This window comes from Schistocerca cancellata, chromosome 4 (genome assembly GCF_023864275.1).
Source record: "Schistocerca cancellata isolate TAMUIC-IGC-003103 chromosome 4, iqSchCanc2.1, whole genome shotgun sequence".
Lineage (NCBI taxonomy): Eukaryota > Metazoa > Arthropoda > Insecta > Orthoptera > Acrididae > Schistocerca > Schistocerca cancellata.
Genome location: NC_064629.1, coordinates 203441131 through 203457806, shown reverse-complemented (window position 1 = coordinate 203457806; position 16676 = coordinate 203441131). Strand labels below are relative to the sequence as shown.

General features: G+C 38.1%; 1 protein-coding gene across 3 annotated transcripts in view; it reads right to left on the bottom strand.

Annotated features, from left to right (window-relative positions):
- The window catches only part of LOC126183622 (protein ROP), a 100314-nt gene extending 96218 nt beyond the window's left edge, over positions 1–4096 (bottom strand). For all 3 annotated transcript variants that reach the window (XR_007536778.1, XM_049925740.1, XM_049925741.1), the window contains exon 1: positions 4006–4096. Coding sequence is in view for 2 of the 3 variants with exons in the window: in XM_049925740.1 (XP_049781697.1) it covers positions 4006–4033 (28 nt within the window). In the remaining variant the exon portion in view is untranslated. The remainder of the gene's footprint in view (positions 1–4005) is intronic.
- Between the last annotated feature and the right edge of the window lie 12580 nt (positions 4097–16676).

Below are 16676 nucleotides of genomic sequence, written 5' to 3'. Positions count from 1 at the left end.
ATTCTTTCTATCAGACTCTTTCAGAAAACCTACATTGATATCCACCACACTTTATTGTCCTTTCTTGCACATGTTTGAGGTCATCTGATAGTCCAGCCTTATAGTTTAAGTCCATGAATCATACTCACAACAACTAAATATTGTGTAGAATGCGTCAATAGGTTTACAAAGAAGATCCCTTCTCCACAAAAATGTGGCTGGACGTTTATATAACTTGAGTATAGATGGTGGTGGTCAAATTTTTTTTTATAGCTAGTTCCTGTGCATGAGTAAGTGTAAACTGTGGATAGTGTAGAAACTTTAAGCTCCTAGTGTTGTATTTCTGAATGCTATTATTTTCAAACTGTGCCCAATTCTTCACAACAAACTTTGTATGAGGGTAAATGTGCTGCGAGGTTGTGGTTAATGTGCAATTCTTTACAAAATATTCCCTACATTAAGTTGGAGGACAAACATCAGACAGTCTTACAGCATGTTTGTGTGTCATGAATACTGTGCAGAAATTACTCCATATGACATAAATGGAAGTACTCAAAGAAACCTAATTCTTTAATGCTTTCATCACCAAAAACAGCAACTACATGTTGCTCAAAATGAAACTAGTGTTTTAGCTGTTCTATAACATGTTATTTCCAATTCAAATTATGATTAACATGCATATCCCGCAATTTCCTTTCCCCCGTGCTGTACTACAATAAATGTACAAAACTGAATGAACTATATTAGCTAAGCAAGTTACATACAATTTTCTGAGAACCACTCAATAGTAGCCTACTTTTGAATGTTGATTTACATATTTGTAGAAGCACTAATTGCACTGTACCAGTATCCAAGCTATTCATCTAAGTCTGCTGTTTCCTTTACTGACAACACAGCCTATGTGATGTTCCATTTCATGTAGTTAAATGTGTAGCAAGATTTGTCCACAGGTTTTGTCTCTACAGTCATATGCAAGAAGTGCACTACACATTGTCATTGAGTCACATTCTTATACTACTGATCATTCACAAAAGAAGTAGACAGACCAATATTTTTGACTGCAAGGTATAACATTTCATACAATATATCTCACACACACATTTGGATTGTATTAAACAGACGAATACTATGATGGTAAAATGAGCCTCATAAAAATACTTTAATTTCTGAAATTAAACATACCAAATTTTTTACTCTTCCAGAAATTGTAAACATTTCTTCTGACTTTCCCTAATACTCTATTGTGTTAAATATTTTGTACAAAATACTACACAGTTTGATGATGGCTCAAGTCACGTGCAAATTCCATCAGTATAGATTATTTGAGTTAAATGTGAGGCACTACAATGTGGGCAAATTATTTCTGTACAGGAATGACTCTTATCTTAGAGATAGTTCACACACCTTCTGATAAATTTTTAGTAAGAACTGTCAGGTAATTATGTTATTTGTATCAATGACTTTCCAGACAGTATAAGACAGGGAGGAAAAGTACTTTTTTCTGATAACAGCAAAATCACAGATGTTGATAACACACTTATTAGAGAAAGCAAATGAAACCCTGAAGGATGTTTACAATTAAGCAGTATGCAACATATTAACACAGAACATAAAGAAAAACAGTATGCATTTCAGCATAAACAAGGAAAACAATTCTTGTTCATTAAGCATAAATAAATCTATAGACTTACAGTGTTTTTAGTGATGAATACTGACTGTCAGTTAACATGGCATGAACACACACAGATTCGGGCAAAAAAAAGCTGCCATCAATATGTTTCACTACTGGGGTTTTGTCAGTTTATAACAACCAACATCTTGTAGTCACATACTATGTACATTCAATTCTTAAATATGAATTTCTTTTCTGGGAATCAAAGGAGAAAAACAGTTTTTAAACTGCAGAAAAGAGCCACAAGAATAACAACCGGCGGTGGTTATCATGCTCGGTGTAAAGAGCTACTTAAACAACACTGGGCATCCTCACTGCTCCAAGTGATTACATCTAGCAATCTGTGGTGCATATATGGGAAAACATGAAGCACAGCTGAATGCTTGCACATCTAGAGCCAGTTTTGCAAACTGCAGTTAGTACGAGACACACCGCAGCATCTTCATGGTCCAGAAACCAGCAATGGGTGTTTTATTGAGTGTTCAGTAATAAAGAGCAAATCTCTGCTTTATATTATAAGTTATCTGAAGCAAATTGTGTGTAAACCAAAGAACACAGTACAAAAGAGTGACCAAATCAGGTGGTGCAGCTATTAAGACACTGACCTCATATTTGGGAGGATGGATTTTGTTTTGTCTGGCCATCCTGATTTAGGTTTTCCCAGATCACCTCAGGCACACACCAGGATGGTTCCTTCAAGGTAACAGCCCACCATCTGTCCTATCATCTCATAAAGCGCACTTACATATTCTATGTATTTTGAACTATTGATTTTCCATTGCATTACCTTGACAATTCCTATATCATTGAGAGAGAACCCTCTGATGAAAAAATAAATAAAAACGTTTGTGCATCTCAAATATTTCAGTCACCTGCCTAATTCGCAGCTTATGTATTGCACATCTGTCCTCGACATAAAAATAAATAAAATAAAAATTTATGCAAAGCTGCAAAAATAATATGGCTGATGCATGGGGAAAAAAAAATCTTACAGAGACTAACGAGCCATTCCCCAAGGGGAAGTGAATCTTGTAAAATTTTAAAAGTGCATGCTCTAAATATGTCAATTAAGAAATTCAAATTCCAGAACTATTTTCACGAGAGTCACTGTTCATTAACATTAAACTGTCATCACACAAGGTCCATGGCATTACAGCCATCTCAGTTGAATGTTATCAAAGGCATAAGGCATTACAGTAACAATGACATCTACAGACAAAATTTTCCATCACTTGACAATAATTCAAATGGTTACACTGTTCATCTAACAGTTACAACTACTGAATGACATATGTTATACCTTTTAAAGACAAGCTAATGATCATATTCTAACGGAAAATGAAGTTCGTGGAAGAATCATCACTAACAGTGAATTTCACCAAATTGATCCTGCTTAAATAGCAAAATATTTTACACCCAGAACAAATATTCCAACACTCAACATTCTTATACAACAAAAAGGAAAATAATAAGACCCCCCCCCCCTATCTCTCTGCTCTGCTCAATTGCTGCAGAGTCACACAGTGTACATTTATCATAAGCAAGTCTCCTAACTCCTGTGATATTTACTATATGCATCGTGCAACACACCTGTCCGAAGTTGAAGTTCAATTGTAAATATTAGTGAAAATTCCAAACATAGTAGCCATTTCTGTATTTTCTATTATTAAAAATAAATTTACAAACTCTTCATTAAATTTTCAATATACCACATTAGAATACTATCACCGTATCGCAAATTTTACAAGTGTAAAGTCTTTGTGCAGGAAGGGCTTGGCGAAGTATAGTCATTTGAAAACAAGATTCAACAAATTATGTTGACATTTCACTTCGCATATATCACTTAGTGCTTCGTTACAGTAGTTGGTAGTATATAATGACAATGCAAACGCATTAAAGTCTTCAAAAGGGGTCAGTAAGCAAGTAATCACCTGTAACATTCACTGTTATTTCGAGTAAGATATCACATAGGTGTATTAGTCTTGTATTTAAAATACACATAACGACAGTCAGAGTCACCTTAATGATTTACCGATACTGTAACCAGAAACGGGGTTGACATTTAAAAACAGTAAAATTCGATGTCACAGTGTGGCTGGCTACAAAATTTCCGTAACATTTCGTATTAACGTAAGACATTTTTCGAATTGTTAGGTACTTCAACTTTTGTTTAACAATTAATGTCGTTTTATCAATGATTGATCCTACACGCCCACTTCACTTCGGCATTAGCTGCTTCAAGCTTCACTATTTAAGTCGAAATATACAATGCCTGTAATGCTACGGTATCAGACTTCACAACAGTGCAATATATCTGCTACGATTAATTAATTTATCAATTCTGTCTTACTTACTTTGTCCAACCACGGCTTTCAGCGCCATTTTGCTACACTCAATCGAAACGTCAAACGCCCCTTCCCGTACCTACAGCAGGGCTGGCTCCAGTTTTAACAATGAAATGTTGGCAACGCGCCAGCAAAGATAATATTCAAAGAGAGCACAATACTATTTAACATCACTGACAGAAGCAAGGAACCTCATCTTAGCTTTCATTTTACTTTAGTGAGTGGCAAGTTTCGTGACATTCAGCCAGAGCTAATTGACTACGAAGCGATTCACTATGACCATAGTCAACCGAAGGCTGACGAAACAAAAACCAAAACAAAATAATCGTCGTGGTATAAGCCTATGGATACTGCATTTTAGCAGCACGATGCATTTTAGGACACTCCTCAGAGACATTCAGTGGACTGATGTTTAGAGTGCTCATGGCATGAATGAAAAATATAACATTTTTGCTAATAAAGTGCTTACCGTATTCGAACACTGCTTTCCCCCAAAACTTACCAAGGTTAGAGCAAAGTCTACAAAGAAGCCATGGATTACTCGAGGAATAGGGGTATCTTGTAAAACAAAAAGAAAACTGTATCTGTCAATCCGAAACATTTCCAATGTTGATGCTATAACACATTATAAGAAATACTGCAAAATATTAAATACTGTAATACGGATGTCAAAGCAAATATATTACAAGGAAAAGATAGTCATATCAGATAACAAAATAAAGACAATATGGGATATAGTGAAGGAGGAGACCGATAGAACCAGACATGAAGAGGAACAAATAGCATTAAGAGTAAATGATACATTGGTGACAGATGTGTATAGTGTTGCAGATCTTTTTAACAGACATTTTATAACTGTTACTGAAAAGATGGGGTTGTCAGGTTCGGTAGATGCTGCTATGGATTACCTTAGACCAGACATTTCAAGTAACTTCCATAATATGAATTTGACCCTCACTACCCCAACAGAAATAAAGTCCATCATAAAATCTTTAAAATCAAAAACATCTAGTGGGTATGATGAAATATCAACTATGTTAATTAAAAAATGTGATTCTGAGCTAAGTAACATATTAAGCTATCTGTGTAACCAGTCGTTTATCAGTGGAATATTTCCTGAATGGCTGAAATATGCTGAAGTTAAGCCACTGTTTAAGAAGGGAGATAAAGAAATAGCATCAAATTTCCGTCCAATTTCACTGTTGCCAGCATTCTCAAAAATTTTCGAAAAAGTAATGTACAGTCGTCTTTATAACCATCTTATCTCAAATAACATACTGTCAAAGTCACAGTTTGGATTTCTAAAAGGTTCTGATATTGAGAAGGCTATCTACACTTACAGTGAAAATGTACTTAATTCAATAGACAAGAAATTGCAGGCAACTGGTATATTTTGTGATCTGTCAAAGGCATTTGACTGTGTAAATCACAATATCCTCTTAAGTAAACTAGAATATTATAGTGTAACAGGAAATGCTGCAAAATGGTTCAAATCTTATGTCTCTGGCAGGAAACAAAGGGTGTTATTAGGAAAGAGACATGTATCAAGCTATCAGCCATCATCCAACTGGGAACTAATTACATGTGGGGTCCCACAAGGTTCCATTTTGGGGCCCTTACTTTTTCTTGTGTATATCAATGACCTTTCATCAGTAACATTACCAGATGCCAAGTTTGTTTTGTTTGCTGATGATACGAACATTGCAATAAATAGCAAATCAAGTGTAGTCTTAGAAAGATCAACCAATAAAATATTTGTGGACATTAATCACTGGTTCCTAGCCAATTATTTGTCACTAAACTTTGAAAAAACACACTACATGCAGTTCAGAACTTGTAAGGGGTGTCCCAAGAGTATATGTGTAACATACGATGACAAGAAGATAGAAGAAGTGGACAGTGTCAAATTCTTGGGATTACAACTTGATAATAAATTCAACTGGGAGGAGCACACCACAGAACTGCTGAAGCGTCTTAACAAATCTCTGTTTGCAATGCGAATTTTGTCAGACATAGGGGATATAAAAATGAAAAAGCTGGCATACTATGCTTACTTTCATTCCATAATGTCATATGGAATTATTTTTTGGGGTAATTCATCAAGCCAAGCTAAAGTTTTCCGGGCACAAAAATGTGCAGTAAGAATTATATGTGGTGTGAACTCAAGAAAATCCTGCAGAAGCCTGTTTAGGGAACTAGGGATACTAAGATTAGATTAGATTAGATTAGATTAGATTAGATTAATCCTAGTTCCATGGATCATGAATACGATATTTCGTAATGATGTGGAACAAGTCGAATTTTCCAATACATGATATAATTAGGTTAATTTAACAACATACTTAAGTTAATATAACAACTTTATTCTTTTGTGTGTTTTTTATTTTTCTTTATTTTTTATTTTTATTTTTTTTATTATTATTTTTATTATTTTTTTTTATTTTTTAATATTTCTTTCTTAATTTATATCTAAAAATTCCTCTATGGAGTAGAAGGAGTTGTCATTCAGAAATTCTTTTAATTTCTTCTTAAATACTTGTTGGTTACCTGTCAGACTTTTGATACTATTTGGTAAGTGACCAAAGACTTTAGTGCCAGTATAATTCACCCCTTTCTGTGCCAAAGTTAGATTTAACTACAGCTTCCCAATATATTTATTCCTTAATGAAATTTGTCATTAAAAATATATCACTTTTTCAAACCAACAGCTCAATTCATGGAATCAATACTAGAAATAAGAATAATCTTCACAACGATTTAAAGTCACTTAGTCTTGTACAAAAAGGTGTGCATTATTCACGAACACACATTTTCAATAACTTGCCAGCAGCGATAAAAAGCTTAACGACCAATGAAATTCAGTTTAAGAGAAGCCTAAAGGATTTATTGGTGGCCAACTCCTTCTACTCCATAGTAAAACCAACTGATTTGTATATAAGTACAACATAACTTCTGTACAATTTCAGTGCAGTAATGTGTTCACTGAAAATTTGTGTGTGTGTGTGTGTGTGTGTGTGTGTGTGTGTGTGTGTGTGTGTGTGTGTGTGTGTGTGTAAGTGTGTAAGTATAATCTAACTTCTGCATCATTTCAGTGCAGTAATGTGTTCATTGTAAATAAGTATTAAAGTAGTTGTATTACATGTTTATTACCTTATAAATAAATAGAAAACTTTTTTATTTTAAATTCAGTGCATTAGTATTTGTAAAATGACTCTTAGTGTTCATTAAAAAATGACGATCATTCCACTTGGGACCTGTGGAATGGTACATTAGCTTATTTGTTTTAGTTATAAATATTTGTCATGTATTGTTGTTTTTCTGACATGTTCCACATCCTGGAGGACCTCCTCATTACGGATCAATTGGAATGAAAGTAAATCTAATCTAATCTAATCTATAAATATAAAAGTGTGTGTTCCAAACAAACCAATCGACTTAAATTTGAAAATCTGTGCGATTTATTTCTCACATTTGTCACTTGTGTGAGATGACTATTGAAAAATGAAACTTGTAAACTTCTCATCCAAAAGCAGAATTAGTAAATCCCACTGCCAGAGTGTAACCCAGTGAAGATTAGTGTGCGCACGGTGTACACTGCAATAATAAAATGATGAATGTGTATAATTGTTGCAATGTGAAGCTGAATATGCGAATTCATGCGGACAAGGAGTGATTAATCATGTTTTTATCTCATTCAGATCATATTAAGAAAATCTTGGATTGGGATTGAGTATTCATCTAAGGGTGATTAAATTAAGGTTTGACCGAATTAAGATGAGCCTGTGATATGTTATGTGTACAAATATAATTGAAACTGCTTGTGTCCTGACAACATCTATACAGTGGAAACTGTCTACATATGAATAAATAAATAAATCTCATGAGATGTCAGTGCTAGAATTGTTGAGCATCGTCCTTTAGGAAGTTCGCAAAATGGGACTGCATGTTATGCTAATAGCTCATTTGTAGCCCACTGATGTCCTTTGGAAATGTACAGAGGAACCATATCCTCTAATATGATACCATAGGACATACTTGTTGCAAAATAATCGGAGTAAATAAACTCTCTTATTTCAGATGCATTGGAGAATATTCTGATGGCATAGATGACAGCACTCACACCATTAGGATTCTATAATCATGTGTTTTTATTTCGCATTAGATACCATTGAATAGTTCTGGCTTAACAATAATCACAAATAAAAACATAATAACCAATAAAAGCAACAAAAGGAAACTTTATAGCTGAATGTTCAGGTTTTTCAACCACTTGATTGCGTTGGAGCCATATTGGTGCAAATCTTTGAGGGCTCCCTTGAAGACTTGCAAGATATAGTTCTGCAGATACATGGAACCATCTGCGCCATTTCAATGTACTGAAAGTTTGAATTGTCTCATCAACTTCAGCTATGGAGAATAGCAGCAGTTCTTGTAGTCTTCTCACGTGAGTGAGTTTATGCCAGGAGGCCCAAGGTGAGCTGAAACCCAGAAGTTTAACAGTCAGGTTTTCAGCTACCAATACACCTTGCTGTGGAAATTATGATCACTCCGATTTCCAATCAGCTTCAGGATTGAGAGGCATTAGTTGACAGACATATGGTGGTTCCATAGACTGGTTAGCAAGATTTCAGCTAGACTGTAGAACCTTAGTGGATCATACTGTGCATGGGGAGAGACTGATTCTTTTGTGCTCTTATTCACAGCTGCTCTAGAGATTGTTGTATTTTTTTGTGAGGTGGAGTGGTACTGCTTAGCACTGGTAGCTACCATTTAGGTAGCTACCGGCATTGTAACTATTGCTATATGCATAGCCCGTTGAAGCTGAGTATTCTCTAGATAACTGTGGGAATTATGGAGCTATGTGATTGTACAGTACTCAGCTCATGAACCAATCAGCGCCTAAACTGACATACTCCAAGGGATTGTGTCGATTCTCCACAAATATTCACTCACCCACTCAACAGATATCAACAGATTATTATGGTTTTTCACTTGTCCATCTGTTTTTGGGAGACAGTGTCAGAAGGTAAGTAACATACACAAGGAAATAAACCCAAATACTCTGCATATGTGTTGCATTGTAAAGTGTAATCTCTGAATATTATCTGTAGACAGTAGTTTCCAAATTTATTATTCAGATGGAATGTTGCAACACTTCTCTTAAGGGTCTGGCCTGAGCTTTCGCCACCTCAAATACTTCTTCAATGCAAATAGTTCCTCTGTCATATATTACTTCTGTCTTTGACATGTTGGTTTGATATATGTATATTTTGTTGTGAGACCATTACCAGCAGTTTCTGAGTATATGATTTGTTAAATATAACAGTGAGAACTGAGCTTTGGAGCCGGCCATTGTTCACGGTATGACTAAACGTGGGACAGGTGGTTATTTAGTAGGTCTATATTGTCCAGTAAAGAGATGGTATTTATGAAAGGAACTTTCTTTATCAGTTTCGTAAGAAGTCTCTATCTCCAAATTGTGCTGTACACATGTCTGTTTAGACATCAGCACATTTTCCCTCCTTCTCAAGGCCATTATCCAAATAGATGGTCACTCTAACAACGCCTGTGGGAAGTCTGGTTTGTTCTGAGATATATCAGAACACACTCACACCAGTTTATGTCTACTCGATTCCAATATGCAACTGCAAAAGGAATCAAGGCAGCGTTTAGTATCTGGTCTACAACATCTGAGTAGTTTGAAGTATATTCCATCAAAACCAGTAGCATTTCCACTTTGGAAGTAATGAATGGCACTGTGATTAGCACACTGGTATTCACATTCAGAAAGACAGTCGTTTGCATTACAGTCTGGTCGTCCTGTTTAAGGTTTTGTATAGTTTCCCTAAATCAATTAAGGCAAATGCAAAGATGTTCCTTTTAATGGGACAAGGACGATTTTCATCTATGTCCTTCCCCCAAACCAAGCATGTGCTCAGTCTCTGATGACTTAATCGCCAACTGGACGTTAAACTCTAATCTTACTTTCTTCACTTTATAAGTTTTTCAAGCATTCTTGCACTACTCAAGAAGTAATGTTTGACAATTGTGTTATGTTGTTGAGTCACTCGTTTCACCGTATGCAATTCAATTTCGATCTTGATCATTATCTGGTGTTGTCCTAGAAGTTGAGAAAGATGGTTTGCTGGGAATTCAAGATTAACTATTGCTTAGTTCCTCGATTTTGTGAACAAAGAGTTTAGTTTCATAATGGAAGACCAGTGTTTCCTATGGGAAAGGGAGAAATATTTACTGCGACAGTTTTCGTCCACTTGCCTCTCCCAGCATGATCCAGCTAATTCAGAAGTTCTGAAGCTGCTTCTTCACATTTATCAAGAAGTCTGTGTGTCTTCTCATTCGATCCTGAAATGTAAGATGTACGCAATTCTTATGGGATGCTTCTCTTGGTTACTGCTTAAATCATCCCACAAAACTTTCCATAATTCTATGGAAGTGGCTTAATCGACCTCATGTTATCAGTAGTGTTTTTTTTCCTTTTATTGGATGTCTCAGTCAGCTTTATGGAAATTCCATCGATGTTTGGAAATATATCATGCATCAGAGATCAGGATTCCAGTTCTATAAATAATGGATCTGTGTTAAGTGTGGCAAAAGTCATTTAACATTCTCCTCCAGATTCGTGAAGACGGCGAGATTAAACTTGGAAAAGTGAAAAAAGGAACCATTAGAGTTGTCCTGCTTCCAAAAAACTGAGTGAAATGTACCACTGCCTTTGACTTCATGTCCAAGGCTTACATGGTTCATTTCTGCCCATTCTGAGAGTAATAAAACAGGGGAAAGTATTGGCACCTACAAGCAACACCAGAATAAGTACAAACAGTTGATAAGACAAGAAAATGCCAAATCAATCGATGAGATTATTTTTAACTCAACAAATAAAATGAAAACATCCTGGGATATATTTAACTCTGAGAGGGGCAACGAAAAATATACACAGAGAACAAATGAAATAGAAAGTATGAAAGTGAGTAACAAAATCATTACTGATAAAACAGTAATTGCTAACGTCTTCAATAATAACTACATAGATACATCTATATCTATAATCTGCAAACCACCGTGAGGCACATGGAGGCTACATCCCATTGTACTGGTTATTTGGGTTTCTTCTTATTTCATTCATGTATGAACCACAGGAAGAATGATTGTTTGAATGTCTCTGTGCGTGCAGTAACTATTCTAATCTTATCCTCACGATCTCTATGTGAGCGATACATAGGGGAATGTAGTATATCTCCAGAATCATCACTTAAAGTCAGCTCTTGAATCATTGTTAATAGACGTTCTGGCGATAATTCACGTCTATCTTAAAGAGCCTTCCAGTTCAGTTTCTTCCGTATCTCTGTGACACTCTCCCACAGGTTAAACAAACCTGTGACCATTCATACAGCCTATCTCTGTATACATTCAATATCCCCTGTTAGTCCTATTTGGTACAGGTCCCACCCACTTGAGAAGTATTCCAGAAAAGTCGCAGAAGTGATCTGTAAGCAATCTCTATTGTAGACTGATTGCACTTCCCAAGTATTCTACCAATGAACCGACGACTAGCACCTGCTTTACCCATGACTGAATCTATGGGATCATTTAATCTCCCTACAAAGTGTCACGCCCAACTATTTGTATGAGTGCCAATTCCATCAGTGACTCATTGGTATTATAGTCATAGGATGCTAAGTTTTTTCGTTTTGTGAAGTGCACAGTTTTATATTTCTGAACATTTAAAGCGAGATGCCAATCTTTGCACCAATTTGAAATCTTATCGATATCTGACTGAATATTTATGCAGCTTCTTTCGGATAGCACTACATTATAGATAACTGCGTCATATGCAAAAATTCTGATGTTACTATAAATATTGTCTTCAAAGTCATTAATATACAATATGAACAGGAAGGGCCCCAACACACCTCCCTGGGGCACACCTGAAGTTACTTCTATATCTGATGATAACTCTCCATCCAAGATAACATGCCGTGTCCTCACTACCAAAAGTCTTCAATCAAGTAACAAATTTCACTTGATACCCCATACTTTTGACAATAATCCTAAGTGTGGTACTGAGTCAAATGCTTTTGAGAAATCAAGAAATTCTGTATCTACTTGACTTCCTTGATCCGTGGTTCTCAGTATCTCATGTGAGAAAAGTGCGAGTTGGGTTTCACATAATCGATGTTTTCGGAATCCACGCTGGTTGGCACTGAGGAGGTCATTCTATTCAAGATACCTCATTATGTTTGAGCTCAGAATATGTTCTTAGATTCTACAACAAATCGATGTCAAGGATACTGGACAGTAGTTTTGTGGATCACTTATACTACCCTACTTGTAGACAGGTGCTTTTTTCCACAAACTGGGCATTGTTTTTTGTTTGAGGGATCTACAATAGATCATAGTTAGAAGAGGGACTAAATCAGCAACTGATTCAGTATAGAATCTGACAGAGATTCCGTTGGGCCCTGGAGATTTGTTCAGTTTTAACAATTTCAGCTGTTTCTCAATACCACTGACACTAAGTCTTATTTCATTCATCTTTTCAGTGATACAAGGACTAAACCGAGACAATTCTCCTGGGTTTTCTTTCTTAAAGAAACGTTTGCAAATGGAGTTAAGCATTTCAGCTTTTGCTTTGCTACCCTCAGTTTCAGTTCCTGTCTCATTCGCTAGTGACTAGAAGCAACATTTGGTGTCATTAACGGCCTTTAGATATTATCGGAATTTCTTTGGGTTTTATGAAATACCATGTGACAGTATTCTACTACTGTAGTCATTGAAGGCATCACGAATTGCTCTTGTCAGCCAATCATGTTTCATTCACCACCTCTCTATCTATAGCCCTACGCGTTGTTTTACACCAATTATGCAGTAATTCTGTTTGATTAGAAGTTTCTTTCCAGTGACTGTGTACTATGGAGGCTCCCTCCCACTTTGAACTTTTCTGCTGGGCATGTATCTATTCATTGTGTGGTTAACTATTCCTTTAAACGTGAGCCATAGTTCCTCCACATGTTCCCGCCCTGTGCTGAAAGTTTCAAGTTCATCACTCAGATATGACACTACTGGTTTTTTATCTAGTTTGCTGAACATATGTAGCTTCCTGTTTGATTTAGTTGTCCTTTGTACTTTGATAATTATTGTTGGAACAACCGAGTCATGGTCACTGATTCCAGTTTGGATGTGGACATCCTCAAAGAGGTCAGGTCTATTTGTTGCCATTAAACTCTCCATCCGAACAGGCCTTGGAAGTCTCGGCGGTACTGATCGGTTGCCGTGTCAGCCTCAACCTACAGGCGTCACTGGATGCAGATATGAAGGAGCATGTGGTCAGCACACCGCTCTCCTGGCCATATGTCAGTTTACGAGACTGGAGCCGCCACTTCTCAATCAACTAGCTCCTCAGTTTGCCTCACAAGAGTTGAGTGCATCCTGCTTGCCAACAGTGCTTGGCAGACTGAATGGTCACCCATCCAGCGCTTGACTTTGGTGATCTGATGGGAACCGGTGTTACCACTGCAGCAAGGCCATTGGCATTTGTTGCCATTAGGTCTTACATATTTCCATCATGAGTGGGGTTCCGTACTATCTGTTCTAGGTAGTTTTCAGAGAAAGCATTTAGTAATATTTCATAGGATGCCTATCACGCCACCACTAACAAAATTGTAATTTTCCCAATTAATTGTTCAGTGATTAAAGTCTCCAAGGATGATTACAGTAAGGGTTGGGGTTGTTTTTGGGGAAGCAGACCAGACAGCGAGGTCATCAGTCACATCAGGTTAGGAAAGGATGGGGAAGGAAGTCAGCCATACCCTTTCAAAGGAACTATCCCAGCGTTTGCCTGGAGCGTTTTAGGGAAATCACAGAAAACCAAAATCGCCGTGGGATTGAACCGTGATCCTTCTGAATGCGAGGCCAGTGTGCTACCCACTGTGCCACCTTGCTCGGTGATTGCAGTAAGACTGCGGAACTTATGTACAAGTGAACTGAGGTTTTCTCTGAAGTTTTCATTTGCATCAGGAGATGAATCTGGTGGGTGATAGAATGATCAAATTATCATTTTATGCTGGGCCCTGATACTGAGTCTATCCCAAACAGTCTCATATGCAGCTTGAATTTCTATCTCAGTGGATTTGAGTTTCTTGCCTACTGCGACAGGTACACCAACTCCATTTCCCATTTGTCTATCCTTTCGATATACTTTTAAATTGTCCCCAAAAATCTCACAGCTGAATTTCAGGATTAAACCAGATTTCAGTTCCTAGTGTTATGTGAACTTCACTGTTTTCCATGAGCGCTGCAAATTCTAGCATTTTGTTGCGAATGCTTCAGCAGTTTACGATTAAGATTTTAATACTCTCACCTGTGGAAGCCTGTGGAACACATTTCCTTCGATCGTGCATATACATCTGGGTTTCCTGCAGCCATCGTTATCTGGACAGCTATCTGAGTAGCAGCCTCTGTTGTGTAGTGCACTCCTGACCCACTTAGGGGGACCCTGCAGTTCTCAACCCTCTGGCGCAGGTTCAGAAAGTCGCAGCCTAGCTTGTCACAGAGCCTTCAAAGTCTCTGGCTCAGTCCTTCCACTCGACTTAGAACCAAAGTACCATGATCAGTTCTGGAGACAGTGCTGCAAATTGTGAGCTTTGTTGAAGCTCCATGTCCAAGGTTGGTGTTCTCATCCTTCTCTGCCAGTCTATGGAGTGACTAAAGTATAGCCTCGTAGCCCAGATGACAGGCATTGTTTTTTTTTTCCAACGAGCGCCACAATCTGCAGTTGGTTGCACCCTGTTTCCTCAATGGCTGTTAGAATAGCCTCTTCAACATGCTGAATGAGGCTCCCAGGCATACGCACTGAGTGCACCTGATGTCCTTTCCTGTCAGTTGCTGGTATTTCTCAGTAGGGTACCAGCAATTGCCATACATTTGAACAGCTGACTATTAATAGACCGCTACCCTTTCGTATTTGGTTCCTCTTGGCACTGGACAGAACAGGTTTCCCAAAAATACGTAGGTGAAGTGAGTCCCACTGGCTCAGTTTCAATTTCAGTGAAAGACAAAACCTCAAAGTTCGTGGTTGGAGGGATTGGTACAACACCCTGAGTCCTCCCTCATAACTGACCTCCCTGAACAGGGCGCCTAGATCTACCATTGACATTCCGCTCATAATCAAGGGAATGTGTAATGACAAATCCTTTACTTTCCCCAGAGGAGACAGGGTCCACAGGAGAGGATAATACTTTAGGTACCTCTGATAACGGTATCAGAGGTACACGACTCTCAGGAGCTCTTCCAACACACTGCTTCACAGCAGCTTCCAATCGTTTGATAGTTGTCAGGGCGATTTCCAGCTACTTACGAACGTCAACCACCTCATTCTGTGTTCAAGAAGCTGAGCGGCGACGAGTTCATCTCAGCCACAGGGAATCCTGGCTTCAGCGGAGCACTGGTGGCCTGAGGCACCCGAGTGCGTTCAGCGGCGCGCGTTGCGCGCATTGTCGGAGAATCTACACAGCAGCAGCCAGGCGGAGGGATCCTCAGGACTGGGCAGCGACGACGAGGGAGGAATTGTAAAGAAAGTTCAATAAATAATTGTAAAACTCCACGCCGTCCCAGTCTTTGGCGCAGCCATTGTGTCTGCTGCTAACAAGTGGTGCAGAAGCGTAACAAGTGGTGTCAGGCGCACCCACGCCATGACTTTGACTAGCACCGTGCGGAGCGACCGAGAAACACCGAATAGGGTGAGGCCAGCAACTGCCTTCTCTCTATGTTTTCTGTGTAGCTAGACATGTCGAGGGTAATGTTAAGGGATGTGAGAGTGTCATTTGAAAGGCCAGCAGCCCTGTAGACTTATCACAGTTTCGCGGGAATGATAGTCACGTTAACTTAGTACCATCTAAGTGTGCAGTGTGTGGATTAACAGGTCATGTCGCTCCTTGCGATAAATTTGCACCAAGCACTTGTGATGCGTGTGGCTTCTATGGTCATGTAACGGGGCAATGTGGTAAGTGTAGATGGCTTGCCATTAGACGTTCTAGGAATTTACTTGCTTCTGGGTAATACAATTTTATTTTTGTGAGGTGAGGTATACCATACGGAAAATGCCAGAGACACGTGCAACCAGGACAAGTGACGCCGTAGTCGCATTAACAGAGCAAGTTAAGAAACTGATCGAAGAAAATAAGTTGCAAAAGCAGCGCATGCAGAGGATGGAGCAACAATTGTTGCAAAATACTCAATCAGGCTTGGGAAGCGATAGCCTAGAATGCAAGGGTACTGTCTTTTCCGGTGAGGCAGATTGTTCAGCGGCTAATTTGATACTTTCCTTCTCGGGTAAAACATCAGAGGATGTGAATGTTTTCATTGGTGACGTATGTAGTACAGCTAGACTGTGTGGCTGGTCGGATGAAATGTGTTTGCAAATGGCGAGGTTACGGTTAGTAGGTGAGGCAAAGACTTATGTGGCATACCACGAAGGGTTAAAGGATACTACAACATTCACAGAGTTGGCTGAGGGACTATTGCAAAGGTTTAGGAAACAAAACAGTGCCAGATTTTTTAGGGAAAAATTGGGGAGGATGATGTAAAAAACGGGTGAAACGGTAGAAGAATTTTCAGACAGAATTAGGAGAACGAAAGCGCACACATATGAGTTAACGCAAGAT